This window comes from Oxyura jamaicensis, chromosome 4 (genome assembly GCF_011077185.1).
Source record: "Oxyura jamaicensis isolate SHBP4307 breed ruddy duck chromosome 4, BPBGC_Ojam_1.0, whole genome shotgun sequence".
Lineage (NCBI taxonomy): Eukaryota > Metazoa > Chordata > Aves > Anseriformes > Anatidae > Oxyura > Oxyura jamaicensis.
In genome coordinates, this window is record NC_048896.1 from 51,484,226 (window position 1) to 51,511,575 (window position 27,350).

Sequence of the window (27,350 nt, forward strand, 5' to 3'; positions counted from 1 at the left end):
CCCCAAAAAAAAACCTCAGAGCTTTTCAGCCAAATTTGCTCTCCCTCTCCCCCCAAGTAATTTGCTTAACCTGCAGTTGCCAAATCCTCCAACATCTTAAAGCTGCCTGCACAGCCCTGGTTTGTTCTTCAGAACCTGACACTAAGATCACAAACCATTTCTAAGATGCTAACTTGTGACCATCTGACTTAATGAAGAAGTATTAAAGATGACAAACCTGGAAGCACCCTGGTCTACTTTAGAGGTCTCAAAAACGTCTTTCTGAAGAAGGCTGACCACTCGCAACCCAAAACTGTTTCAGCAGGAGCTACAAGACCCTGTCTCTCTGAAAAATCACGGATTATCCAAGCTCCTACCTATAGCCTCTAAACTGAAAAAGAAACATTTTAAAGCCAAGATGTGTTGCTCACAGTCTCTTTCAGACATCTGAAAAGACAACCAAGAGAGAAAGAGTACACACAAGTACCTAGCAAAAAGAGAAGGCCTGTACAATGCCAGCGCAGCACCTTCTCAGGCTAAAAGCCGAGCCACTCTAGCTGCAAGTCTTGCACTGGAAATACCGTGAAATTTTAATGTCTGCTCCCTACCCAGTTTTCAAAGCATTTCACTGGAAGCAAACGAACTTCACAGCACACCCCTGTGAAGGAGGCAGAACAAAAAATTCTCAAAAAAGGCAAAAGGTCAACCACATACTCACTTACCTTGTACCTAAGGGCAGCTTATTTCTTCCCGCACACTTCTGCGCACCAAGTAGGCTAAATATTGAATTCTGCCCTGGCAACACTGAAACCATGGCAGCTTTTAGTGGCAAGTACTGCTTTTAAGCATCATCCTGTACAAACGTAATTAGGCCTCTAATGAAGACAGAGAATCAAGAAAACGAAAGTACTGATTCTATCACACCTGCCTTAATTAGTTCACTTTAAAATAACAATGAACTCATCTTCTCTTCCTGCAGAGAGTGTCTACAAGGGAAGAAAAGATGCTGAAATTCAAAAATGAAAATTAAGGAGGGACCATGAACAGTACAGAAGGATCCCAGTCCAGAGATCCCAGTCCAGCCTTTGAATGCATCAACTGCAATTCCAATTTTACTGAGTAAAATAAACATTCATTTTATCAAGCACATAATCTCACTCAAAAATCTCCCTAGGTGCAACAGCAAAGGGCCATTTTCTGTCAATTCAGCAGCAACACCACTTAGAGCGTTTCACTTTCACGTGTAAGGGTGCTGCAGTATTTGTCCCATGTAGCAGCACATCTCTCTCTGGTCTTAAGAGAATGGGGGAGGTTATTGACAGGAAACACAATGGGGCTGCAAAGCTCAGAGTAATAGGAAGTTACATTCTTGTTAAATATCATTGCACCCAACCATTTCCTTTTTCTATTTACAGCTGCAGCCAAAAATTTCCATCTTGACAGAAACCATTTCAAGTTAGAATAGTTCAGCAAAATGCATGAAAGAGCTCTGTGGTATCTGATAAGCTTGACCTGCTTAATATTTAAGAGTGATAATCGTCCTGCAGTAGCCATCTCTCACTGTTTCTTCATTAATTCGAGCCTGTTAGTTTCTTCTTATAATGAACAAGCACAAGCCTTTAACAGGTCAGATTTGCAGGGTAGATCTTAAGGCCTGTAAGAAATTTTTACACCGCATCTGGTAAGCACTGAAAATCCCCTCCCCTTTTTTTCTCCCCATGAAGCAGAAAAAGAACATTAACTAAAAAGGGAAACTAAGCAAATACAAGCAAGCTGAGACATAAGATTTAAGAAATAAAAGTATTTTTAAAAAAAATCTGGGTTTGATTTATTGCCTTTGGTCTGGACAATGCAACTGATACCACCTGCCCCTGAAAAGAAGCCATGGAAAAGTCAGCAGGCTGAGATACCATATAAAGCTGCAAAATCCAGCTTTGACACCGAAGTGGAAAACATCAGCCTGGACTGCACATCTCCTATCTTTTGTGAATTACAGCCCAAATCTTTAAACAAAAAGCATAAACTTTAAGCACGGTATCTTCCCTCCGAACATCCAATGCTATTCCTTGTTTAAACCAGCATATGAAGATGCACGATCATGGGCTCAGTATGGAAAACTGCAAGGTATCTACAAAGAATTTTACCAGATAGCTTCAAATGCTACTGCTGTGAAAAAACAAATACTACACCATTTAGATGGATTAGGCAGAAAATGTTTACAAACTCCTAGGACGCTGGACAGTCCCTGTAGAAAACAAATACAGGCACCTCTTTCAAAACCCTTTCACCAAGCTTTTGCTAGAGTAACACACCAAGCCCAGCTCTCTCAGCGCTATGCTAATTTCAGTTTCATAAGGGAGAAGTTATAGCTGCTACTGATTGCCTGACTTATTAAAATCTTAATTTTCTCTTCCAGTAGAGGAAACCTCATGCAAAACTTCCTCAGGCATGTGCAAGCTATCCAGAATTTAAACAGCATACACTAGTTCTCTAGGAACATCTAATTTTTTGTTTCACTGAATAGTATTTTCACAAGCTGACTGTGGAAATACAATTTAAAAGAGAAATAAATTAAAAGAACAAGACTACGCTATTCTTAAAGGTACTTTAAGCACGGTGCTGCAAAGTGAAATTGCGATTACACAATGCTCCACTCACAGCAGGCTCCAGCAGCAGCTGAAAATGCTGCTCCCCCACCCCAGGGGCCACTGTGAAACCTCACTGGGGAGAAAAGTAAAAGATAAGCATGAGCCAGTAACTAGACCGCAACATGAAAAAAGTAGCTTCATCCCAAAATCACCACCTCTCCATCTCCCAGAGCATGATTCTGTTCTTGTGCTTCACTCCTCCCAGCTGGGACGCGTTTTATCTTTGCTTCTCTCTCCTTCTTCTGATGTCACTTGACAAAGCTTTTTGTTCTGGTGCAGCAACCTACTGGATTCTACAGCATCTGACAGAAGCACTGCATGATATTATTTATCATACTTGATATGTATTTTCTCCAGCAACACTGATTTTCTTCTCATGAAGTACCTTTTAAAATTTCAATAGGGAAAAAAATATTGCAGACTACTTTTAATGTTCATTCATATTTTATTAACTGACTGCACTATGCAATTTCATCTCCATCCGTATGCTTCAATGTTCCAGTCATCTATACCTACCATCAAATTAAAAGCTTCTGCTTTCCAGCTCCCCCTATAAGACTCCAATTACACTTCCAAGTACATACACCCCCTTCTGCGGGCAGAAAAAGGGGGAATCCTCCGCAGCATCAGATCATTTCCACATTTTGACCTAAAGCAAATAAACCACTGCAGTGGCAGGGCACCACACAGACAGCCTGCAGAATTCCCCTAGATGCAACCTTTTGAAATACCCAGCTTGCTGGTCTGTCTCTTGTCACTCAGCGCTCGCGGCATATAAAATGGAAAGACAGTTGCGTGATTTAGTGCTATTAACAAAAGGAAGCACTCTCAACAGTGAATTTGTGACCCACTCACTCCTAAGTACTAAGAAATATTTATACTTTATTAGATTATGTCGTTAAAAAAATTAAAAACATACAACATGAAAAATATATAACAGAAAATCCAAATGAGCCCCAAAAAGATCATTACTAGGATTAGTAATTACAATGCTTATTGCAGAAATTATCAGGTCCTTACAAAACATCTGGGATGCGTTGAAGTCAATGCACAGCACGTACTCTGAGCCAGCTTATTCTGATGTATAAAATGCTGCAACACTCTACTAAGAAGGAAAGCAGAACTATAATAAACCTGTGAAACAGGGTATATTTCATAATGAAACATCTACCACCCAAAATCTCAGCTATGTTTCTGGAGCTCTGATGTCCAGCAACGGGCACCCTGAGCCTTTAAGCTAACATTTGCTTCCTGCAGTACGAAAGCTGATAGAGGAGGGAAGAGGAGAAAAATCAGCTGGGAAAAAAACAGCAGGAAGTCAGCTTTTGGTATGTTTTTTCAATTCAAAAAATATATATTGCAATCACGTACTATTTTAAGCCCACCCCCCCCCCCCCCCCCCCCCCAGATTCTAGTATTTCCTCCTTTATTTCAAAGCCAAGAAGCTAATCAGAGTTCACAGAGTTCAAATGTCAAGCCATTGCTTTTAACTCCTTATGGTCAGCAGGAAGAAAGGGAAAAGGAGCAGGCCTCATAAAGCACAGCGCTTTTTTGTCCCTAAGGACAAAGAATCAGCAAAGCTATTCTTCGCGTCTTAACGATCCTCAAAAACCAGAAATTTGCTTCAGCTGAAAGAAAGGATGTGCTTCGCTGCTGCATGCTCCACAAATTAATCTATTTAATATGGAGCTTCCCAAGCTTCCTGCGCCAGGAAAAGCTGCTACTGACAGACCATGGATTTCCCTGCGGCATGAAGATGTATTTAACATGCTTGGCTGTGCTCCTTTCTCTGCAAGGTAACAGGGATGTGAACATCCCCGTCCCAGCTGGGAACCCACGCCTGATCTAGCAGGACTCGATGCAGACGGGGACAGCAGCAGCGGGCCAAGAAGTCTGAGGGGCCATAGCATTTGACCCGTTATTATGACCACATTGAGAAGTGAACGAAAGCAAATGCATTCAACCTCTAACAGGCTTCTTCCTGTCACTCAGCAGTGATACTTTACGCTAAAAAAAGTTCAGTTTTGTTCATAACTCATCATCAAAATGCAGCCCACCGCTTCAGTGACCAGAAAGCATTCACCATGTACAAGAAGGGGGAGGAAGAAAAAAAGTCTGTGCAAGACTGAAAGCGTGGGGATGGTGTGGGGGGGGTGGTGGTGTTTGTTTTAAAATGGCTACAAGCATCTGCAGGATCAGGCACATTATCCCAGCAACACTGGGACCACTGACAAAGGGCAGAAATGCCTCCTTTTCAAAAGAAGAGTTTAAATGCTCCAGAAAGTAGGTCACCAACAGGCCAAAGAAATACCTAAGCAGGCAGCAGGCACCTCATGGGTTGCAGGCAGCAGGCTTGCAGCAAAGGACTTGGATAAAAGAGAGCACACCAAGACAGAAATGGGACAATAGCTATTGAAGAAAGGCAGTTAATAGCCACAAAGCACGTAAAGCACGGGTCAAGGAGTCGGTCAAGTACAGGCCCTTCAACTCCCCACCCTCCTCCAGTTGCCAGGAATCAAGATTTAGACACAAAACAGCGATGCACATGGCACACAGCACTAGCAGGCAAGCAGGCACAAAACCAGAAAGGGCTTGTTAAAGCCACAAAATGAAAAGGAGCTGAAAAACATGGTCTACAGTATTACATGACTACTCATTTCCTAAGGGCAGCGCAATGCTTTTCATTGTTCCAAACCCATTAAAAAAAATAGGAATTACGCATTTATGCGTATAGGGTTAAAGCATTCATTATCTCTGTGTTTATGTCTTTACCATTTATTGGTGCTATGTTTATTGCAGAGACCTTAATTGTAAAATACCACGCCACAACTTCAGTCAGTGAGACAATGTAAAAAAAACATCTGCAGACACAACGTAAGAGGTGACCTATGATGTCGCTCATGAGGTCCAACTTGTACCTCTTGTAGTAACCTACACGGAGGGTGCACACAGCAGGGAAGTTGCACACTTCTGACTGCCAGAGAGGGGAGGTTCAATTCAGTTTTGCATGGACTCACACAATATATGTGAACGATGGTGGTTACACAAGGTACAAACAGTTATGAATCAGTCACTCCCTTTTTTTTCATTCACTTCCCCTTTGCTGTTGTCTACCTTTCCTTTAATCGTTAGATTGCTATCTGCTGTTGTTGTGCCTTATCAGTTTTGTCTATCACTTTAGATAAGCTAACTTTCATCTTTCCCCTTCCTACCAGTATTTTCATTCACTAGACATTTTTTCAATAGTTTTCTTTTTTCTTTTCTTGGTGTTTTTGTTATTTTTGTTGTTCTGTTTTTGCAGAGTCTTTTCCCCTACACAGCCTTCACCATCATTTTTTCTGTCACAACGCTCTTCACTCCCGTCTTTCTGGCGATCAACCCCCGGTCCTTCTCCCGCTGCCGAACTCCAGCCCAGGCAGGCTCACCATCACATCTGAGCAGCTTCCGGAGGTGCACTAAGCAGGACATCTCACCAGCACCACGTGTGATCTGCTTGTGGCCCAGCCCTTCCTGGGCTGTGCAGCCATGCGTGGACGGCAGCCTCCCGTTTCCATACGGGTCTGCTTGAGTGAGCATGCTGCTCCGAGCCTCGGCTGGAGGCTGCACGATGAGGAGCTTCTGCAGAAAGAAGGAGCCAAGTGCGCAGGACAGGCTCGCTAGGCCAGTCAGAAATGCTGAGGGCTTGGAAAAATTGCTGTAACCTCACCTGGCTTCTTGTCCTGTCCTGCAATGGGAAACCACACAGGACAGCGGCAGGCAGGAAAGCTCCACCAGGATGGGAACGCTCCCTCACCTCGGGCTCTGAAATTGGGAAACCTGTCCCTCCCACCTCCCTCTGCAAGCATGGGGAAAACAGGCTTCTCCACAGGCACCTCAAAAAAGCTGAATTAAACCTCTCCCCCCCACACTACAGAAGGAGCCAGAGGAGACCAGCCTTCCAACACCGCAAGCTCTGTCCCCAGTCAGTGCCCAAGGCGGGCATTTCACCACCAGTGAAATCATGTACCCGTGGTGCGGACGGGTCCTGCCTCTTCCTCAGTGTCAGCTCCAGGCCATGCAGTGGGAGAACCTTGCCTGGCTGGCTCCTTACAGTTCTCGCATTGCTTTTAAATTATTTTTTTTTTTTAAATAAAATCCAGACTGGTGCAACCTGGTCACTGTAATGCCCTCTACACTGACCTGCTCTCAAGCAGCAGATGGGCAATGCCACAATGGCACTGTAAGCATATTGGACGCCACACTATAATCAGTGGCAGCAATACCACTGTGTCCTGGGGCCTCTGTAACACAGCAGATCCCCCGCCCCCCCCATCAGCCACTACTTTGCTGTCATCTCCTCGCAGCCCCATGGGCCCCTCCAGACAAACCCTGGAGAGGGACAGGGCTGCTGCACCCCTGGGCTTCGCACCTCCTGGGTCATTCACGATGCTGAGCAGTACTCATTAACACTGATAGCACTGCTGCTCCAAAACACTGGGGATTTGTGGCAGTGCAGGAGCCGAGCTGCTAAGGCCCTGCTCCAGCCACTGCTGCTTCAGGCCCAGCGGGGCTGACACCCAGCTGCACCAAGTGTCCCAGCACAGCTCCCGCGGGAGCCAGCAGTCACTGACCCATAGCTTCAGCAGGGCCCTAGTTTCACACGGGGTAAAAACACAAACTTTTTACATTTCAGATGTTTGTAATACATAGTCTTTGTGGACTGTTCTACTTTTCAAGGAGAGAGCAAACAGCTTCACATGGCAATTTCCGTGTTAAACCCGAAGAAGACAAGCCAGCCCTTCAGAACAACATCTAACGTCCAACAACTCCAAAGTACATCTTCACAGTCTAATCATTGCCTCAGCAGCAACATTCAGGCAAGTGTAATTACTTTAAACTTTAGAATTGTTGCTTTTATCTTCTACCAAACAAAACAACCATTTTTAAAATGAATTACAGCAGTTTACCCTTGAATAAAACTGTTGTATCACGTCAAATAATTGCCTAACAGAACCCGTCCAGTTTTCCCTTTTATCCCGCAGCTCTCTCAGGCGTCAGCCCCATCGTGCAACGACAGCCGGTAACATCACAGCGAATGCGAGGACAGCTTCCAAGCCGAGCGAGATATGCATGCAGACCCCACCTGTCCGTAGGATGCCCTGTCTGAAACAGATGAGGGATTAACAGCTACTACAAGGAAGTCACCAAGGACGTGGTGCACTTTGTTGCTCTGAGTACAGCGAGCTGGAGACAGAACAGACAGAAGGTCCGAGCCCTAAAAAGCGTGCACAAGCACATTGTCAGTTGGCTGGGGAAACTGCACCTTTCATCCAAGAGCACGACGGCTATGGAGTTAGAGCAGTGTCATACTGAGGAACCTCGAGACCTTGGACATCATGCAGAGGATCCTCCTCACAAATAATACAAAAACAAGAGCACATCTGTTTTTTCTCTCTCTCCAGTGCTAAACACATCACACTGAGACCACTGGCTCGGAGTCAAGGAAGTCTCCACAGCTGCTCTTTGTTCCAGGGGTATTCCCGACGGCAAAGCAACACACTGCTCAGGCAAACATGGACCCACGTCCCAAATGCCTAGGGACGGCATTCAAGCCCATACACTTGCGTGCATACGGCCTCAATTTTGCTTTGATACATGACTGCCAAACCTGTTTTCATTCTCGCTAGTACGAGGCAAACACCTACAGCTCTATGACTGCAAGGAGTTGCCCGATCCCACCAAACCCATGTACTGCCTGTGGAGGAACTCTTCAGAAGTGCTCACGGGGGCAGGAGGCGCCGGCGGAAGGAATATGCCAGGTGGCAGATTTATGGCTTAATTCTGAGAAGCAGAAGTTGCAAAAACAATTGAAGCAGCTTCACAAGGAAGGTCAAGACCTCAACGCACCAACAAACATTAAAGACATCAGGCACTAACATTTGGATCCTCTGCTTGCCAAACACTGTCAGCTCTGAAAGAATCCTGCGGGAGTTGACAGCAGATGTTCCAAGTGGCTCAAACCTGGTCCCTAAAGCTACTGGAAGTCTAAGGCTCTTTATTAAAAACAACTCCACTTCAAACCCTCTTGCAAGAGGGAGAAGACCCCCAGTAAATCGGGGACGGACCTGCAGTGTGAAAACATGACAGCATTCAGAGCACATAAAGAGGAATAAAGGGCAGTAAAGTAAGACTTAACTTTCCACTAGATTACATATCAGCACTCATGCATGACTTTAAAAAAGCTGGGAAAGTCCCACTCAGACGATAAATATACATGTGCTACCAACAAGGCAGATAGCAGCAGAGACTCAGATAAGCAGAGTATGTACTGCTCACTTATTATTTTGTTTTATCCACTTTGTAAAGCAGAGACTACCTATCCATTTTAATTCAAAGGTAATTATTTTCATCACTGCTGAGATACGCGACAAAGGGATTACCCTTCAGTCTCTCAAAGAAAATAACCAGGTGCCAGAGAGAAATATTAAAACAATGAACAGCAATATATAAATATATATATATATGTATATATATATAAAGTAAATAATGCTTTACATATACAGAAGAAATACCAAGAATGCATGTCAGATCAATTTTACCCTATGGTCAATTTTTTTTCTTTACATATACCATTTGGGTTTTGGAAAGTCTTCCCAAGTAGCGTGAAATTAGAGTGAAGTTGGCAAAGTTATCATTCCATCGACGTACAAGCCTCTCCAAAGTCCAGATCAGCTTCAAATTTTAGGAATGCAAATGAACTGAGATCATGCATAAAGAAGGCTCAGCTACAAGACTGCAAGTGTCGTCATCTGCCACCATCCCATCATCTGAAAGAACAGTTTCTAAACAAGCTAGGCTTACAAAGTAGGGCTGTTTTCTGCATTTCTTGTGCTTCCTGAAGCAGCAATGCTGTTGTGAACAAGTATTTAACATAGCTTTTTCTTCCTCGCAAAGTTCAACCTCTAACCAAAACACAAGAAAATCATGAACCAGGGGAAAGACACCCGGAGCTTTCAACAGCACTGAATGTTTTGCATTATTTTCACTTTCTCCTTTCTACGTCCAAGCCTTTACAGCTTCTTCATCTGTCTTCACAAAGTTTTACAGTGAAAGTCAGCTTTTATCAGGCGGTAACAAAACCCATTATTTTGTACTTCAAATTTCTTAATTCTGATGTCTGTGGATTTCAGGTATATGGGTGGGTTAGATAGGAGACTGCTAACTACTGGTTCACTGGGTGCTGCAGCAGATACCTTGTACTAGAGAGGGAGCTATCAGAAGTCAAAAGGTTTGAAAAAAAAAAAAAAAAAAAAGGACTCTCGCTATCCTCTCGGAGAACACAGTTCTATTTTGAATTCTCAGCACAAAACTTCAAGGCAATAGGTTCTGATCGAGAAATTATTGTGTTTAAAGCTTATATAAAGCCCATGTGTTCTACAGAAAACAAGGTCAGTAGAGTATATAAAAAAAATGATTTGGCCTTGTCTAATTGCATTTCCATTGCACCTTCTAAAACTTACCAGGACTAAAAAAAATGCAGTACAATATAAATAAAAAATACATGGCTCTGGGGACAGGAGGAGAGAGAGAAGCGATGACCATTGTCACAGCCTGGCTTTGCTCTCCAGCTTCCGTACCTCGGGCAGCAGCCTGGACATATCCAAATGGCGAGCCCCTCACAGGACAAGACAGGCGCCTAAATTAATGACGCTGCCCACACGCTTCTCCTTGGCTTACCTGATGAAAGCATGCTCTTGTACATACACAAAGCAAGTATTTGCAGTGAGTACTCGGAGTTCTGCACAAGCACCAACACATACCACCACCACATGCAAATACCGTATCTGATAGACCTGTCCTGCCCCTGACACGGACAGGACTGCTTTGTCCCATCAGGAAGGGGGGAGCTGGCCGTTCCTCAACAGTCCCCACAACAGAAGAAGTCTCTGACCTAAGCAGCTGCCAAAGACAGTGGATCAAACCTAATGTTAAGACAATACAACTGAAATGGTTCAGAACTCAGGCCTATATTTATAACCAAGACTGAACTGAAAGCGGTAGCGATGAGGTATGTATTTTGATTTCCTGTCCATATTTCTACCTACATTAGTGTGGCAAACACCAAAATGACCGAAAAGGCTCCTTCATCCGATTGCTTCCAAGTCACCACCTGGACCCACAGCCAGGGTGGGAACTGTGCTTTCCCAGGGCACATTTCCTATTCAAATTGAAATATGTCAGTGTTACAAGCTGGGCTGTATCACCTCTGATTCTCTAGGAAGATGGGAGGAAGGTAACAGCACTGCCTGTTAACACTTTACCACACTGCTTCAGAGACATTTCAGGTAACCCCACATTCAACTTACTGAAATCAAGCCAACGTGATGGCACTATTTGATTCACGAGTGGACAGTGTGCAAATTCCCAAAAGCCAACAAGCTGCTTTATTTTTTCTACTCCGTAATGATTTGCCAAATCTGTAACAGCAGGAAAACTAAGACTCCAAATGCTTATAGGGTGTCAATTTTCAGATTGCTGACAATGGTCTATTATTCCAGATGTCCATCTTTTAACTGCATAATGCTAAGATTACAATTACTCCGAATTAAGCCCTGTTAGGGAGAACTGAACAACAGCTATTAGGGAAGCAAAACTTATTTAGTAATAATAAATTTATAGATATAAAGCTAAATCTTTTGCAGCCCACTTGCCACAAATCAGGATTACCTTGAGATTAACACTTGTGAAGTTCATTATTAGCGTATTAAAATGTAAAAGCAGAAGGATAAGAAGAGAGATCCTACTCTGAACTATGTGTATTACAGAAGTAGCATGCATGGGCGAAGGTGACACCCAGATTACGATTGCATGCCACAGCAGCTGTTTGCTTTCACTGTTTTTTCCCCCTCTCTAAACACACGGTGCCCTTACGTCCCCTTCTCCAAAAGCAGGCAGGTTAAGCTGGACAAGAAGGACGTCTGGGTACCAGGCTGACTTGCAGAGTGCTCGCAAAGATAGCGCATCTGGGGCACACTCTTGTCCCAACGCACAGGCTATGCATAGCTTAGCAAAAGCCTACAAAAAATTAAAACCACCCGTCCAGGCAGCAGGAAGAAAGGGGAAGACAGGGCAGAGGAGACTGCAGAAGGAAGCCATGAGGTCAGGTCCAGAGCCCAGATGAAGAATGAGCTTGCCAAAAAAACTGCTCTCCTTGCGAGGAGCACAGTGGTGATGCTATCCCCTGGGGGAGCGCAGCCTCCACACACAGCTCTGGGTCAAAGGTCCAGCACAGCCAGAGGAAGAGCCCAAGGAAGGAGCATTGTGCACGTCTGCAGCTGACACTGCTGCAGAAAGAACAGCCCCCAGCAGACCCCACACCATACGCACCCTTCTGCCATGGCTGCGAAGGAAAGCAGAGAACGATCCCAGGCTGATGTTAACCTTGCAAAAACTAAGACAAAGAAGCGCTTTGAATCCAGAGTCATCTTCTGAGATGTAGAAGGCATGTAGAGCTGCACAAGGTAGGGGAAAGTACAGGGACAACAGCGAGGGCAAGACAGTCTCTTACCCTTGCTGTGCAGGCTTGAGACTACAACTGTTTCAGGCATGGCCCAGACAGGAACTAAGAGAAGCAAGAAATGCTGTCATAGTAAGATATGCAAAAGATCTGTGGAAGAGACAGAAAGCGGGAAGAGAAAACGAGGAAGAAATTAACAGAACAAGAGAAAGAAAGAGATGGGTCACCACAATGTGAAACCCAGTTCATTTCTCTGTTTCCAATGGGTCAGGTGAGAAAGTTTCCTCCAGCAGCACAAATGCAGCTTTTTCACAAATACTGATCCCTGTGCAAACAAAAACCTCGCAGCCCCAGCTGGGAGGAGACCATCACTGTCAGAGCAGAAACATGGGGTAGAGATTTTCAAAGCAGCACGAGCCATATGAAAGCACAAGTGTTAATCCTCAACTGCTAGACCAAGACTGCCTTCATTTCTCAAAGTCACATTGCCACTCATGGATGGGGAAGTCCCCTCTAGGTCAGTGTACAACCTAATGTACATAGGTCAAGCTGTCACTGTCCTGATGATGGGCATCTTTCAGGCCAGGAGGGCTCACAACAGCAGGCTCAAATTCATCCCCCACCAGCTGTTCTTGTTTTAAATTCAGACAGTGTATGTTTGAGATGTATGGCAGTGTATTGCGGCAGTGTATCAAAGACAAATTGAATCTAGTGATGCATCACCTTTAAAATACTCCAGTGAGGGTCAAACAGGACCCATTAGTTTAACCGATCTTTGCAAGATGCAGCAGGAGTGCCTCATCTGCCACTAGCTCCAGCTCCAAAGCAGCCATAGCATCAGCTCCTCAGCCTGGTCTGAAACAGTGCAGCTGGCCCGGCTGCTGTTCTCATTGCAGAAATGGTTGAAAGCAACTCTGAAGTAAATAAATAAACGGGTAGCTGACTCATTTGCTAGCACACAGCACTGGCATGCAATAAAGTGGGGGGAATAAAAACAGGTCTTTTACTCCCTGTGTCAGCAGACAAGCAACACAATTGCAAAAGGACCGGTATTTTGGAAGAAGCAATGCACATAAGGAGCACAGCTGTCCCTAACAGCACATAATGCAAAGTTCATCAAGGCAAAGTTCATCAGTGAATGAATTACAACACATAAATCAGAGATAAAAAGATTAAAGAAACAACAGTTCAGTATGTCGCCCTGGCAGAAGTCTAACAGAATAGGAATAATGCTAATAGATCCTTCCAAAACAATTTGTTTCTTTATCTACAAGAGATCCCTTAACTTTGTCAACCTTTCAACAATCTTCTCCAGCAAGCCTTTTTTATTCTAGCTTCAAGTGATCCTCTTCAGTCCCTGCAGGGAACCCAAACATGAGAGGCAGGTGCAGCACACATCTCATCCCCACTCCCTGACTATGTTCGTTTCTTTATGCATCCAATAAAACTTAACAACAGACCCTTGGTGATTTGGTGAAGCTGTAAGATACAACCTGAGTGATGTATCAATTGGATACAAAAGTTAGCCAATATCAAAGTACTTTTGGTGCAATTCAGTGAGAACACTGCATACTGTACAAGTGTGTTATTTTATGCCAAATCAACTAAAAAGCCTTTTCCCAAGAAGAAATATATCTTTATACATATAAATATATACAGACTTGTACACAAATAGACATGTATATGTATGTATACACACTTGCACAGATGCCTGATTCTTTCTAAAAAGTTCAAAATAATTTAAAATTTAATAAAAGCAATTCTCAGTATTACAAGTTAGGCCCAAGCATGTATACTAGGAAAAGTCTTCAACTAATTTTTCAAATACTTTGGGTGGGGGAAGGGGTAAATTTAATGTCAATCTAAATGACTAGTGGTACTCGGTACAAGCTTAGGTTGAAAACACTGCTTTAGGATGGTTCCCCTTTTGAACAGTTTAACATCATACGTTGACATTCCCAAATGACTTTTCAGCTTTTCCTTTTGAAAAAACTTCTCAATGAATACTCATTTTAATAAAAAAATGTTTCAAAAGCAAATGCCACACAAAATGTTTTATTTACACCTGGACATTTGTTTTGATTCGAAATCTTTTCTTTTTTTCCCCTTCAGTAAGAAAAAGTAGAGAAGAAATTGGGTTGATCCTAAGCTCTTTTTCAATCTTTCTTTTCCAGAGTTCGCCACCACCAAAGCTCACTAGCTTAATACCAGTCCCATGCCATTACTTTCCAAGAACCAGACTGTCATATTATAGCACTAAGATCACAGGCTTTTTTGAAGGATGAGTCACTCACAGAAGTTTTTGGCTTTCCAAAGCGACTTAACAGACAGCCCTCGGTGCCAGACTCATCTGTGCCTCTCGACTGCAGAAGGGATGAAGTTGTGGCCAGTGAGAAATTGCCACATACAAACATGCAGGTGAAGCAGACTAATTCCTGGAGAGAACATTATCACTCCATCTCTGAAGTATCTGCAGGAGTGTTGACCACCTGAGTAATTTTGCAGTTTGTGCACCATGTCTGCATTGCTGTTTCACAGTAAACCCTGGACTTCCCAAATGTTAGTTCAAACCTTTCCAGGTCACCAACTTTATTCCTCCTCAGCAATGTTAAACATTTCACCGATCAACACCAGGAAAAGGCAGCGTGTCCTATCTTTACCTTCCCATTTTTCCTCCATGTCTGAGGCACTGGTTCCACAGACAGCAAAAAATGTGGGATGAAGTGCAATCCCACTGCACAATCAGGGGAGGTCAAAGTGCCAGGTGCCAGCTGTGACTCCAGTGGCTGGAGCATCCCAGCAGCAGGAACCCACCTGAGACATGTATCACCAGTGAGTACAGTCCACTGGTCAAATTCTTGGAGATCAAAGTCAAACAGCAATGCACAACTTAACTCACTGGATCACACTTGTAATTCTCCTATTAGTTGATACCTATCTACTGAAAGCAAAACATGCTTCAGGTAACGGCTGCAGAATGTCCTCTCACTCACTAATTATATGCCATACTCTTACTGTCTCTCTCTCCTTTCTCACAGGCTATTAATATATGCCACATTAAGAGAACACAACCAGGGAGTAAATACACAAATATTTACTCCATGTGTTTTACTGAGTGCAACCTGGTACCAGTGTTATTTAACACATCAGCTTGGAAACTGGATTCTCAGAGCTCCCCCCTTAAAGTCCTCAAAACCACAGATTAAGAATGTCATGTACCAAAACTCCTTTGTGCTTTTGATAGTCCAATGTAGTTCTTTAAAGCAAAAAGCTAAACAATTCAAAACCATTGTATACAGCACTGAACAGTACTGTACCTTTAACTGTGCCTTTTGACTTATTCTGCTGCTTTAGCAAAAGCACAGTAAAGTAATAAGCTTAAATCTTCAAAAATTTATTAACTTCCAGCTGTGGCAAGTGAATATTCACCAGCATGAAAGAAAAAAGAGAAGACTTCTCAGTCAACACCTGTCATTGACTTTCTTCTAACACCCTGAACCAAAGCTGTTCTTCTGGAGAGCGTCTTTTCACTGAGCATGTGCAAATGCACGGAACAATTTTTAAGGAAACGTGAAGAAGCTTTTTAAGTATAGTCCAAATAAGCATGACTAAACATGTTAAAGATTGTGGCCTGCAGCAGTACATCCAGCAAGTATCTACTGTCCATCACTTCTTATTTTAGAGTCTGATCCAGAGAGACGGAAAGCAGAGGAAAGCAACCTGTGGCAGCAGACAAGCAATCAGAAAGGCAGACTGGATTGTAGACTGGAAATTAAGGAATTGCAAATTACCCTTTTTTCACTCAAGGAACAGGAAACCTATGGATCTCCGTATCAACCACTTCCCATTCACCTCTGAACCAGCTCACAGAAATGATGAGACAACATCCATCCCTCCAGAGCCCTCACCACAAAAACAGAAGTCCACCACCCCAAATGGAAGATCCTGCGATGCACATGCAATACACAGGAAGCCAGTTAACTGACTCGTAATGCTTTAGTATTTTTTAAGTAGGTTAACAAGCTCCCAAGAGAGCCCATTAACTTAGAATTAAAAATTGAATAAAACAATGTTTTGGGAAGAGACTTTCTCCTTTATGCCCCAAGACGCTGAACTCTCTCTGCTTTCTTTGGCTCTGGGGAAAATTTTGATTTCTCTGTCTCCGTTAACATTTGTTCACACCACTGCTCTAAGGTGCTTTGTTTCTGGTGCTCAAGGGGCTCCACATCAAGCCTCAGTATCTTCGGCTGATTTCCCTAGGGCATGCTGGCAGACAACAAGATGGAGATAGTGCAACCTCTCAGGTTCTGCTGCTATAGGAAGAGGAAATCCCCATCATTTTAGCACGCAGTAACATAAAACACAGGAATGAAAGCTCATCTGGAAATAAGCTCTTACCCTTCTAAAAGATCCTTGCTACATACAGCCTACACTCTAACATTCCTTTGATACACACAGATCAGTGTTTACATACTACAGCAAACTACTAGAGTTTAAAAGACGCACAGAAATCAGCATGTGTTTAGGCAAGTTTCCTGAAGCATCTAAGTGTCTGACAATAGGAGGATGTTTCCATCCATGTAACAGTGAGCCTTAGAAGCTTTACTTTCAGAAAACAAGGTCACTAATGGAAATGAGTGATTACTAGAAAATCTTTAAGCACCTGAGTAACAAAAAGAAATCAAACCACTTTTTCCTAATTCCTATCTGAGGATCAAGAACTCTATCTCTCAACTTTATTTTTATTATTGCCGTATTAGCCAGTCACTCCATATACCTCCTGAAAGAGAGAGGCAGGTGTAGGGGTTGTTTTCCCCTAAAAGGCATCTCTTGCTACTAATAAAAGTTTCAGTAACCACCTTAAGCACAGCATTTGAGACCGATGTCTTCTGACTATGTCTCAAGAAAGAGAGCATGCTTCGGCATGCAGTGAAAATTTTGCACCAAAACCACAGTAATCCCCAGCTGAAAGACAGAAGGTTCTGTATTTGTGCAGGGAAGACGCCAGCTTTCAACAGTTTACCCCCTCCCAATCCTCTTCTCAAAGAAGAGAAGAAAAAGAATTTTGTTCTCTGTGCAGATATGAATCAGAGGATGTAGGTAAGCACAAACTGTCAGTGACACCTGTTAGAGGCAGCAATAACGCTGCCATCCTGTTTCTACACCACCTTTGTCATTTCCACGTAGATGAGGCACAAGAGCCCTAAGCTGATGCTGGGTCCAGAAGATGGTGTTCCTGATGGGGCAGTGAGAAGGAGAAAAAAGCTCTGTGAAGAAGTATTGCAGCGCAGGACCAGCGGATCAAAACCACCCCCTTTTAACTCCCATGCTTACACCTGCTGCCAATTCCCAGCACTGCTTGCGTTTTTATCAGATCTACTCACTCTCAAACCCTAGCTAAGGGCAAAGACAGGAGATAAATGAGAAAAGCATTTCAGGCTAACTACAGCCGTCAGAACACGGTGGTGTTACACGTGTTTATTTTAAGTCTTGTGATCTTCGTGACTGGCATGGCATGGAAAGCTGTACCCACATTAACACATACCAAAGGAAGGAAGTGTTTCACTGGTAGATGTCCAAGCATTTTAATCTGGACACTTAGAGGAAACAAAATGTGTGTTCAAAATATAAAATCTGCAGCACTATTTACCCAACCCTCCAAAACAGAGGAGGCCTGGTATTAAAGGAAAGAGCAGAGTTGAAGGCTACGTTTAACAGCTTTATTACTTATCTGATTTAAAAAAAATAAAAAAAATACAGCAGGCTATTTATTGTTCCACAGCAACACATTAATAAGTCTTTGGCTTTAAATCTTCCTTATCCCCACAGTACACATTAACACTCCAAGACTACTTACGTTTGCAAGTTTTGGAACCGAAAATCGTCCTCTTGTTTAAGAAACGACTTACAAAATATACTATAAAGCAGAACTGATGAACACAGTATTTTTTCTGTGTAAGAGCAATGAAAAGTAAACGCAGCTTAGAGATGGAATAAAGAGAAACAGATGCAAGAGGGCACTTAGGTCTTGCATATGCTGTACACTGTTTTCTGGCTCTGCTAACAAATTAATATTAACATTTGTTGAGAAACTAGTAAGTCACACATACTGAAAATGTATTTAATATGCAGCAGAAAAACATAATTTTAGTAATCTCCCCAATTACACTTCAGTATTTCCTAAAGTAAAAAAAAAAAAAAAAAGCTTCAATACTCATTTTCATTTAAGTTGTGCTTACCTCGGCTCTTGTGGATGTTCTTCCACATCCTCCTCAGAATCAGCCTAACAAAGAAAGAAAATACCACATAAGGATCTCAGAACTGCAACAGCATGCACCGGACATACGCACCATTTCTAACCCCTCTGAAGTTGGACTCCATTCTAACTCATCTGGAAAAAAAATCAAAAAATCTAAAAATTCTCCAGCAATTCCTTTGTGGTCCAAGTAAGGTGGACGTTGGCCATCCCATTTGTGGTTACAGCTCATTTTGCCAAATAAATTGTCTTATCACGGCTATTCCGTTACTTTTTCAAATGTTGATTTAACAGACTTATTTTCCATTTATACAAATGCAGCTAAGATTCTGTTCATACACACAATTTCAATCTGAAAACATAAACTGCCCTCAAGCTACGGGAAGGCTGATTATTTCCACCTTCAAATTACGTGCCCTGTGTAAGTAAATGTCATTCACCAGTATCTGAGCAAGCATGATGTGTAAAACCCTGAAATTCAGGTCACACGGTAACGCCAAAAGCAAAGGCAAGGCAGCAAGTTCCAACTAAGGCAGCAAGATCCCAAACCCAGATCTTACCAACAACCAGCAAAACGTACAAAAACCGTGCAGAGCTTAAGCTTACAGCACAGCAGCTCAGCTCAATTGTTGGACAAAGGTAATTTTCAAAACTTGCAGGAAACAAACCATGGCAGCTTGCAGCTGACCACTAAACACTTTGAACTGTCTACAAAAATGAACTCAAGCGTTGGTTCAATGAGCTCCCTGCAGGAAATCCATTTAAAACAAGCAGGTAGCTGTGTTCTGGACCGGCTGAAATTTCCAGGAGAGCTGTAGGTATAATTCAAGGAGGAGCGTGTTACAACAGCCCAAAACGCTCTGATGAAATGAGGCACGACTTCAGGGAGATTAACATTTTTGAGACGAGGTCACGGTTCTCCTGCCAAGCACAGCTGGTAAGCTTTCCCAGCCACTGCAGAAGCAAGTGATGGTTCCACAAACCACCACATAAAGACTGTAGCAATGAAAAGGTAGGAAAAATATAATTTAAAAAAAAGCTTGCAAATTAAGAGAGAGCACCTTCCACCACTCCTCCCACACATTTTCCATTGAACTGCAACACTCACAGACCACAAGACACTAGCTTTCACCAGCATGTTTTCGCTACACAATGGGGGGAAAAAAAAAATATCTTCATTGTCCAGATCCAATGCATGGTTCTGCAGCACAGACCCACCTGGAGGTCCTGTGGCCAGTGTTCATGGAGGCCGGGCAACTTCCTCCGAAGACCAAACAGGCAAAGGTTAGCTAGACCCTACCTGAAAGGCACGACACAAAAGCACCACCCATTTTCCAGTTTCTTCAAGCTCGTGCCACATTTCCAGGACCTTGGTACCATAACACACAAAAATCAGAGGACTCCTCATCCACCTTTCCCAGGAACAGCTTTTCTGCCACCACAGGCTGGCAATCTATCCTCATTTTAAATGGCTTAACTCTTCCTTCAAATGGTTTAACATCTGCCGGGCATTAGAACCCTGGGACTGTCATTACACAGTGTTCACTCTCAACACTCATTATCTTAGCATTGACTACTTCTCTCTCTTCTTCGCGTTTTGTGAAGCAATGACGAAGAAAAACGTTCCCGATCTCTGGTACAGCCACAGCATGAAAATTCAATTGTGCAAGATAATACATATATATAAATAAAACCACGCTTGACTTGGGAGCACACATGCAGAGCTCCATTTCCAGCATTCTCCTACCTTCTTCCCTCCTCTGTTTATGTCACGCGTATGTCATGCTACATGCAGACTGAGGAATTAAAAAAGAAAAAGAAAGCAAAGCCAGCAAGCTTTAACCAGCTACAATTTTGCCATACATGTACTACAAGGGGCTAGAATGAAACAGCTCCTGAGGCCAAAACACAGGCCACAGCAGCCTATCCCTGACAGGAAAGGAAAAACAAAAAAATCCCTTTCTCCAAACCCCATCCTGAATACAGGCAGGTGCTTATCTTGTGCCCTGAAAGAGCCTCCCTCATGTCACACAAGGCATGAGAGCCTGGTCTGACAGTTTCTGCATAATCTGCATGGCCAGCCAGTCTTAAATCATATCAGCACCATCCAGAAGCTCAACTGGGAGGCTGGAAGAGCCTTTTAACAGCCCAAAGAAGAACATAATCCCACCCTAAGTCTGTCTCAGGCTTTCACACAATGTGTGCGCCTTCAGACAAGCCCTGCTTTGAAGTAGGTGACTCCGTATATTCAATTTGTGCATGGCTGATAGGATATGCCTCTCCTAATGACATACTGCAGTGCCACATATCTCAGATACATATGCAAGATCAAGGTCTTCATCAGCTTTCGCAACTGGCAGACTAATTAACCTTATTAGCCCCTGAGCAGCACCGAAGAACAGGAACTGAAGACAAGTCTCTACTACATGGGCCAAAAGGAAAAGAAAGAAAATGTATCTTTCAGACCTAGGCAGAATCTTTCTGGAGAAAGCCCACACAGCTCTGTATTTGCCCCTTGCCTGTAACTGACTATAATAGAGCCAACATTGTGGCATCTTCCTTTTTCTCCAAAATTCAATACCTGAAACATTATCACAATAATCTGAAATAAGCAGCTGCTCTAACTTCCTACATGCCTGCAAAGAAATTCAAATGCACTCAAGGCGTTCCTCTAATGAAACATCTTGCTCATGTCCTACACACAACATGCATGGAAGGGAGAAAACCTATTACATCAGATAGACACAAACAGACACCAGGAAAAAAAAAGGTTGGTACATATTACCTTTGATGCCTTGCTGTCATTTTCAATTGTAAGACCTCAAATTTAGCCTTCATCATTTTACTTTAAATTGAAGGGGCTAAAAGGAAAGCACTGAATGTCCTCCTCCATATATACCTAATTGGCTTGGCCCTGCCTTTAGATTCTCAGGGTAATTACCACAGCAGTCTCTGACTGAGATAATCACACTCTTTTAAGTGGTGTCCATCGTAAATAGCAGATGGCATTTGTGTCTCTCCTTTCATTTTTTTTGTGGCTGTGGATACAGAAGGCCAGATCCCCTTACCTTCTCGAGCTTCTCCTTGAGTTCTTTTTTCTTCTCTTCAGAGGAAAAAGAACAACAAAAAACCACACCTAACTACACTGCAGTTTTGCACTAAGTTTGACTGTTTATATTTGGAGCTTTTTCAGCCTTTAATGGTGAAGGGCTTGAATGTCAAGTCCTACCCAAAGAGCTCTTCTCCTGAGCTCTTCTCCAGTTAAGTATTAACAAGTTACATACAACCAGAACCACAAAATAGTATTTTGAATAAAAAACACAACTGCTTTAATCAAGGCTCTCCCAGTTGATATCCTCCATGTCAAAATCCCACTGGCTTTCCATTCATCTCCCAACCGTCAAGGCAGGCAAGACTTCATATTCTTCAGCATCAATGACAAGTATCAGGAAGCAGAACAAAAATCCAGTCACCCTGGAGATGTCTTGTGTCACGATGCTATAAAAAGGAGGCTGAGGAAAAGGAGGAGGAGGAGGAGAACGCAGGAGCTCCGCGGCCACACTACCTTTACGAAGAAAGAGGAACTCGGCCCAAAGGGAATGCTGACACTGGCTGGAAAACTGAGCCCATTTCCAAGCAAAAAGGGGATCCAAGAAGAAATACTAAAGTTGTAGGAAGACTGATGGAAGCACGCTGTCCTCCCCGAGTTCAGCGGCCCACGCACCCCCTCACAGCCCACGACGCCCGGCCACCCTTCAGCCTTGGCCATGGGCGCAGGTGAGCCACCACCCCCTGCAGTCAGGGCATTTTCAGAGGGAGCCGAAAGCAAGAAAAATGCTCCCAAGGAGAGGGGAAGAAAAAAAAGGCGTGAAGCTACACACAGGAGGGAAGTTGGGAGGGGGCCTGCAAACAATGAGAGGGAAGCAAGAGGAAACAGAAGGTAGAGTGACAAGGGTGGAGGCGTGTAGGCCGCCGGCGGCTCTGCTCCAGCGGGCGCATTCGCAGAGCACACGCAGACAAGAGTGATGCTACGAGAGGCCTTGTGGAACAACTACAAAGATTAAAACACCTCCCCCTTCCTTGTAACATGATTTCTTTATTCTGCTTGTGATCTTGAAAACAAAAGCAGGCATAGGCAACTTGGCAGCTGACTGGGCGACTGGCCGATCTAATTCCCATTCTGAAATGCTGCATGCAGCAAGAAATGCTCAAAATTGCTATGTCACAGACAGTTGATGATGCATGGAAAATAAGATAATAGTGCAAAGCCACTACAGAAAGGGAAAAGCATCATTCAGACAGTGCTGGTAGCCTGCCAAAGCCAGGCAAAAGGACTGGACAGACAGGACAAGCTCATCTCTACCCCCGTTCAGAGCTCGCGACATGCGGGCAGGGTGGAGGTACACTGAGAGAGTAGCACACATGGCTCCTTCCTGGGATTCTTCTTTTCTGCATGAGAAGTCCTTGCTGTTGTGCTGCATTCCTTCCTGTCTGTCCGTCCTTCCTTCCCTCTCTCCTCAAGAGAAGAGGAAGGATTCGATTAAGGAACCAGGATGCCTCCCGTGCCCAACGCGTTCCCCTGGACCCATCTTTAAACACATGGAGGAAGCTACTCCTGAGTATTCCCTATCAAACAACATTCCTTACCCACTTAAGAGCCAGGAAGCTATTCATCCTACTAGATCCTTACCATCGCATCGCCACTGTTCCGGTCCAGCGACGCTGGCAGCAACCGCCTGGGTGTCTACCTGGGAAAGCCTGCTCTTGCAAGGAAGAGAACGTGGACAACGTCCTTACAGCTAAAGTCAGATCCTTTTCTTTTTATGGAGCGTGGCCACCAACACGCAGTAAATCTCTTGTGAGCTTAACCATCCCTCCAACAAAGGAAGGCAAGTCAAACGTTAACAGGTGAAGAGGTTTTCTGAATCTCAAGAGCTAATGCTAACACCCCTGCCAAGCTCCTCACTGACCCAGAAGGCAGCAGGGCGACAACGCTGAATTGTTTTCACTAGCTCAGATGTAGCGAAATAGGTACGTACCAAAGGTGACCGCAACAGGGCAACGCTTGGTCCCTCTGGAGCTCAGAGGAAAGCTACAAATAGCAATAGCAGGCCAGTGGCATTGCTCCTCATTAAAGGAGTGCATCACTAAGGAGATGGCCCATCACCATCCTCAGGCACACAGAGAGGTCTCCTTTCCTCTTCCTACTAACTGGAAAAGGCAGCTTCAAATGGGTCATCCAGCCACAAGCCTGAAAAGAGCTAAGTAAAGCCAAAGCCCACAGGGAAACAGAAATTTGAGCACCAGGGCTGGGCCTGGAACCACACTTTGGTTTTAGAACCTGACTGCAGAACCCTCCTGTTTCTGCTTGAGCAGTGTCCTACTAGGCAGATGCTGCTTGCATCTCCGAGCTCCAAAGAGAAAGCTATGTAAAGCACTCTTTGCACCACCAGTGCTCACAGACACTGGTTCATCTGTCTCTTAATGTCAATGTTTTACTTCAGTGAGCCTATAGCGATTTCTTCTCACTCTGTTGCAACTGAAATTAGGTCTGTTTTCTTTCCTGCATACCCAATGCTGCATCTACAGAAACGAAAGAACAGCCTCATCCTTTCTGCTGCAAGGGTTCAGCAGGACCATACACTACAGGACGACAAGCTCCAGGGCCATTCACGACTGGTTTTGCTGCAGCCACACCGGAGCTCATTTTTTGAGGATGCTCGAGAACAAAGTGTTTTCCAAGAGGACCTAATCTTCTTGGGAAGTAAACATTACGTAATCGCCCCTCTGCTACGAGGAGCAACTATAAACAACTGCATTACGTGGTCCTACATCTAATGCATCTTAATGTCTTCAAGGTAAAGGCTAACAAGCAAGAGGCAGACTTCCCTGAGCACCTCTGGCCACGGAGACTCTGCACCTTCCCCCAGCTGTTACCGTATCTACACTTCTGAATAGCAGCAGGCAAATTCAGAATAGCATAACAGATAAAAATGGGGGGGGGAGGGGGAATATGAAATGTACCACAGAAAATGCTTCCATTATACCAGAATAGAGAGAGCTGGGCCCCAGGAAGCAGCGTCAATCGGCAGCTAGCTGCGGTGAGAAATAACACTTGTGCTGTTTTTCCCCCACATCGGTGGATATCGGTGGTCAGAAGGGTGTAATGGCCTGGGAGAAAGGAACTGCTCTGCTTTCCCTCTCGCACAAGACGGCGTCCCTACGGACTGATTCTCCCCAGTTATGAGCCTGGTGCCTTGAAGTCTAGGAAGGCACAGCTCGACATATGGCAGAGTCCGTCACCGCGAGTTAAATGACTGCCTCAAATGCCATAAACTCCAGGCCACGGCTGCCAGCACTCCTCCTCCTGCACAGGCTCCGCCGCGTATTTTTACTGTTCCAGCTCCTCTCCCCATGCAGAATTCTGCAATTTTCGCCACCGCTCGACAAAAGGAGCTAAACAAAACCAAAACGCACCACGACGGGGGGAGTGACACCATAAGTGATGTGTCATTTGATGGGAAAAAAAATAAATAAAAATGGCTTCACCTGAGCGGTGCTGCGAAATATAAATATATGCATATTTACTGCGTGCGCATTTGGCGTTTGCCACGCAAAGGCGCAGTCAGGCAGGCATGCTCGGCCTTTAAAAAATAAAGGGAAAAAACAAAAAAAAGGGGGGGGGAGGGGGGGAGCGGAGAAAATAAAGCTAATAAAGCTGCCCCCCGGGTGCAGGGGCAGAAGGCGTGCAGGGGAAGCAGCCCCCGGGAACATGGACGCCGCCTGACAGCACGGCCCCGGCCGGCCCCCACCCCCGGCCCCACACCCCGACCCCATAAGCGCCCCCCGGCCCTATAAGCGCCCTCCCCACCCCATAAGCGCCCCCCCGGCCCCCCTCACCTGCGCGGGCAGCAGGAGCTCGCCCTCCTCGGCCTGCCACAGCTCCACCACGCCGGGGATGGGCTCGATGGCTGCGGGCAGAGAGAGAAACCGCACATGTACCCACCGCCGGGGGGCACGAGGGGCCGCGGGGGGGCGCGGGGCCAGCCGCGACCGCCCGCCTTTGTGTCCCCGGGCTGCCACCGCGGCAGCGCCCGGGGGACGGGGGCGGCGGCCCCGCTCTCCCCCCCGCAGCAGCAGCGGCGGCGGCGGCAACAACGGCGGCGCCCCCCCCCCCCGGGGCCGTCCCCGGAGCTCACCTTGCCCCTGCGCCTCCCCGGGTCGGAAGCAGGGCAGCAGGACGTGGAAGACGCCCAGCAGGAGGTTCATGGCCGCGGCCGCGCGGCAGTGCCCGCCGTGCTGCGGGTAGCGCAGCCCCGCCATGCCGAGCCGCGCCGCGCCGTGCTGCGGCTGGGCGGGGGCGGGGGGCGGCGCCGCGCCGGGCAGGGCTCGCCCAGCGCCGCAGAGGCCGCGCCCCCTCCCCGGCCGTGTGCCGGGATGGCGTGAGGCGGCGTCGCCATCTTGGCCCCCCGCGGTTGGGGGGAACCGGCAGCCTCCGTCCCGGCCCCAGGGGCGCCAGCAGCCTCTGTCATCCCACGGCCTCGACCCAAAAGCCTGGCACCGGTGGGGTTTCTGCAGTCAAAGACCGGCAGCCGCTACCAGGGCTCGCTGGCGAGCCACCGCTCACGTCCCCTGGGCGCTAGCTGGGCTGGCAGCCCGTCCACCGTCAGCTTGCGGCTCCTGGCAGCCCACTTCGTGCCACAGTTGACCAACATCGTGGTCCTGTTACTGAACAGAGTTGCTGCTGGCTCCCCCTGCCTCCCCAGCCTCATGAAACACGGCCAGGGGACCCTACTCTTGTCATTTCCCCCCCTTGTGCATTTTTCATAGGAAGCTGCCCAGCAAAACACATCTGTACAATCACACAGAGGACTCAATCAATACAGGACAACACTGAGCTATTTCCATAGTAGAGCCATTCAATGATTGAGACCAAAAAAAAAAAAAAAAAAAGTTTAACTTTTCCTTTGATCTCAAATAAGCAACGCCCAAACTCCCCTGAGTATCCCCCCCCCAAAAAAAAGAAAGAAAAAAAAAAAGCAGCAAGGATAGCTAACTTTCTTTTTATTTTTTTTAAAAAAAGCAGTGTTACTGTTGCAGTATCCACCACATGCTAGGTAATTCAAAAAATATGCTGACGGGCTCTGTCCTCTCCTTGCCCCGCGCTGCCTACATTTTTTAGCACATACAGTGCCTGCACTTGAAAGCGTGGTGGATCCTTGCACACAGCAGGATTTGCAGTCTCCTGCGGGACCCGCCGCGTTACAATAGCGTTCAAAGCTTTATAAGCTTCATTTAGTTTCAGAAAGCCTGTCGGAGCATTGTCTGTGCTTAAAGAGGCATTTAAAACTAAAGCGAAGCTTTGAAAGCTTCAATGACGCTGGGCTGCCGAAGCCCACGAGCTCGGGACACGTTTTGAAGAGATGGCAACATGTAGCAAGCATTGCACGCCCGGCTCTGAGCCCTGCGGTACCGTGGAAGGAAACGGCAGTGAACAGAAAATGTGGACTGCACGCTGAGTTTATGCAGCTACGGGTCTGTGCAAAGTGTCCTTAATTCTGAACTGTTCCTGCCCTTGAGATCAGCACACATACATATTTATTCTCTGGGTCTGTAATGATTTCCAAGGCATTGCTACGTGCATTTCCATGTTGTAAAGGATAACAGACGACAACCCCCAGAGTGTGCATGAGAGAAACTGCCCGCGATGCAGCAGCCCTGCCAGGGGAGCTGCTGAAACCTGAGGATTTGTCCGGCTTTGGTGACTCCTCAGCCCCGGGACGCTGGGTTTGTGTGGGTGCCATGCACACGCCTTGCGAAGAGGGTTTGCCATCCGTGTAACCGTGCCGACCATAGCTTGAGCCAGGAGGAAAACATTCCTCCAAAAACAAACAGTAGCCAGTCCTCAGCCTGTGGTGGCACCAAGTCCATGCACGTGGGTTTGGAAATAAGTAACTGCCTCCCCGCTGCA

The 27,350-nt window shown here is 45.4% G+C and overlaps 1 protein-coding gene across 4 annotated transcripts in view; it reads right to left on the bottom strand.

Annotated features, from left to right (window-relative positions):
* Positions 1–25,753, bottom strand: part of TMEM131L (transmembrane 131 like) — a 78,580-nt gene extending 52,827 nt beyond the window's left edge. For 2 of the 4 annotated variants that reach the window (XM_035324525.1, XM_035324522.1), the window contains exons 1-3: positions 25,579–25,753; positions 25,280–25,350; positions 18,363–18,406 (exon numbers count right to left, since the gene is read on the bottom strand). In XM_035324525.1, coding sequence (XP_035180416.1) covers positions 18,363–18,406; positions 25,280–25,350; positions 25,579–25,702 — 239 coding nt within the window. In that variant the 5' untranslated portion in view covers positions 25,703–25,753. The remainder of the gene's footprint in view (positions 1–18,362; positions 18,407–25,279; positions 25,351–25,578) is intronic. The other 2 variants (XM_035324521.1, XM_035324520.1) reach the window with 1 other exon arrangement.
* Positions 25,754–27,350: the final 1,597 nt, after the last annotated feature.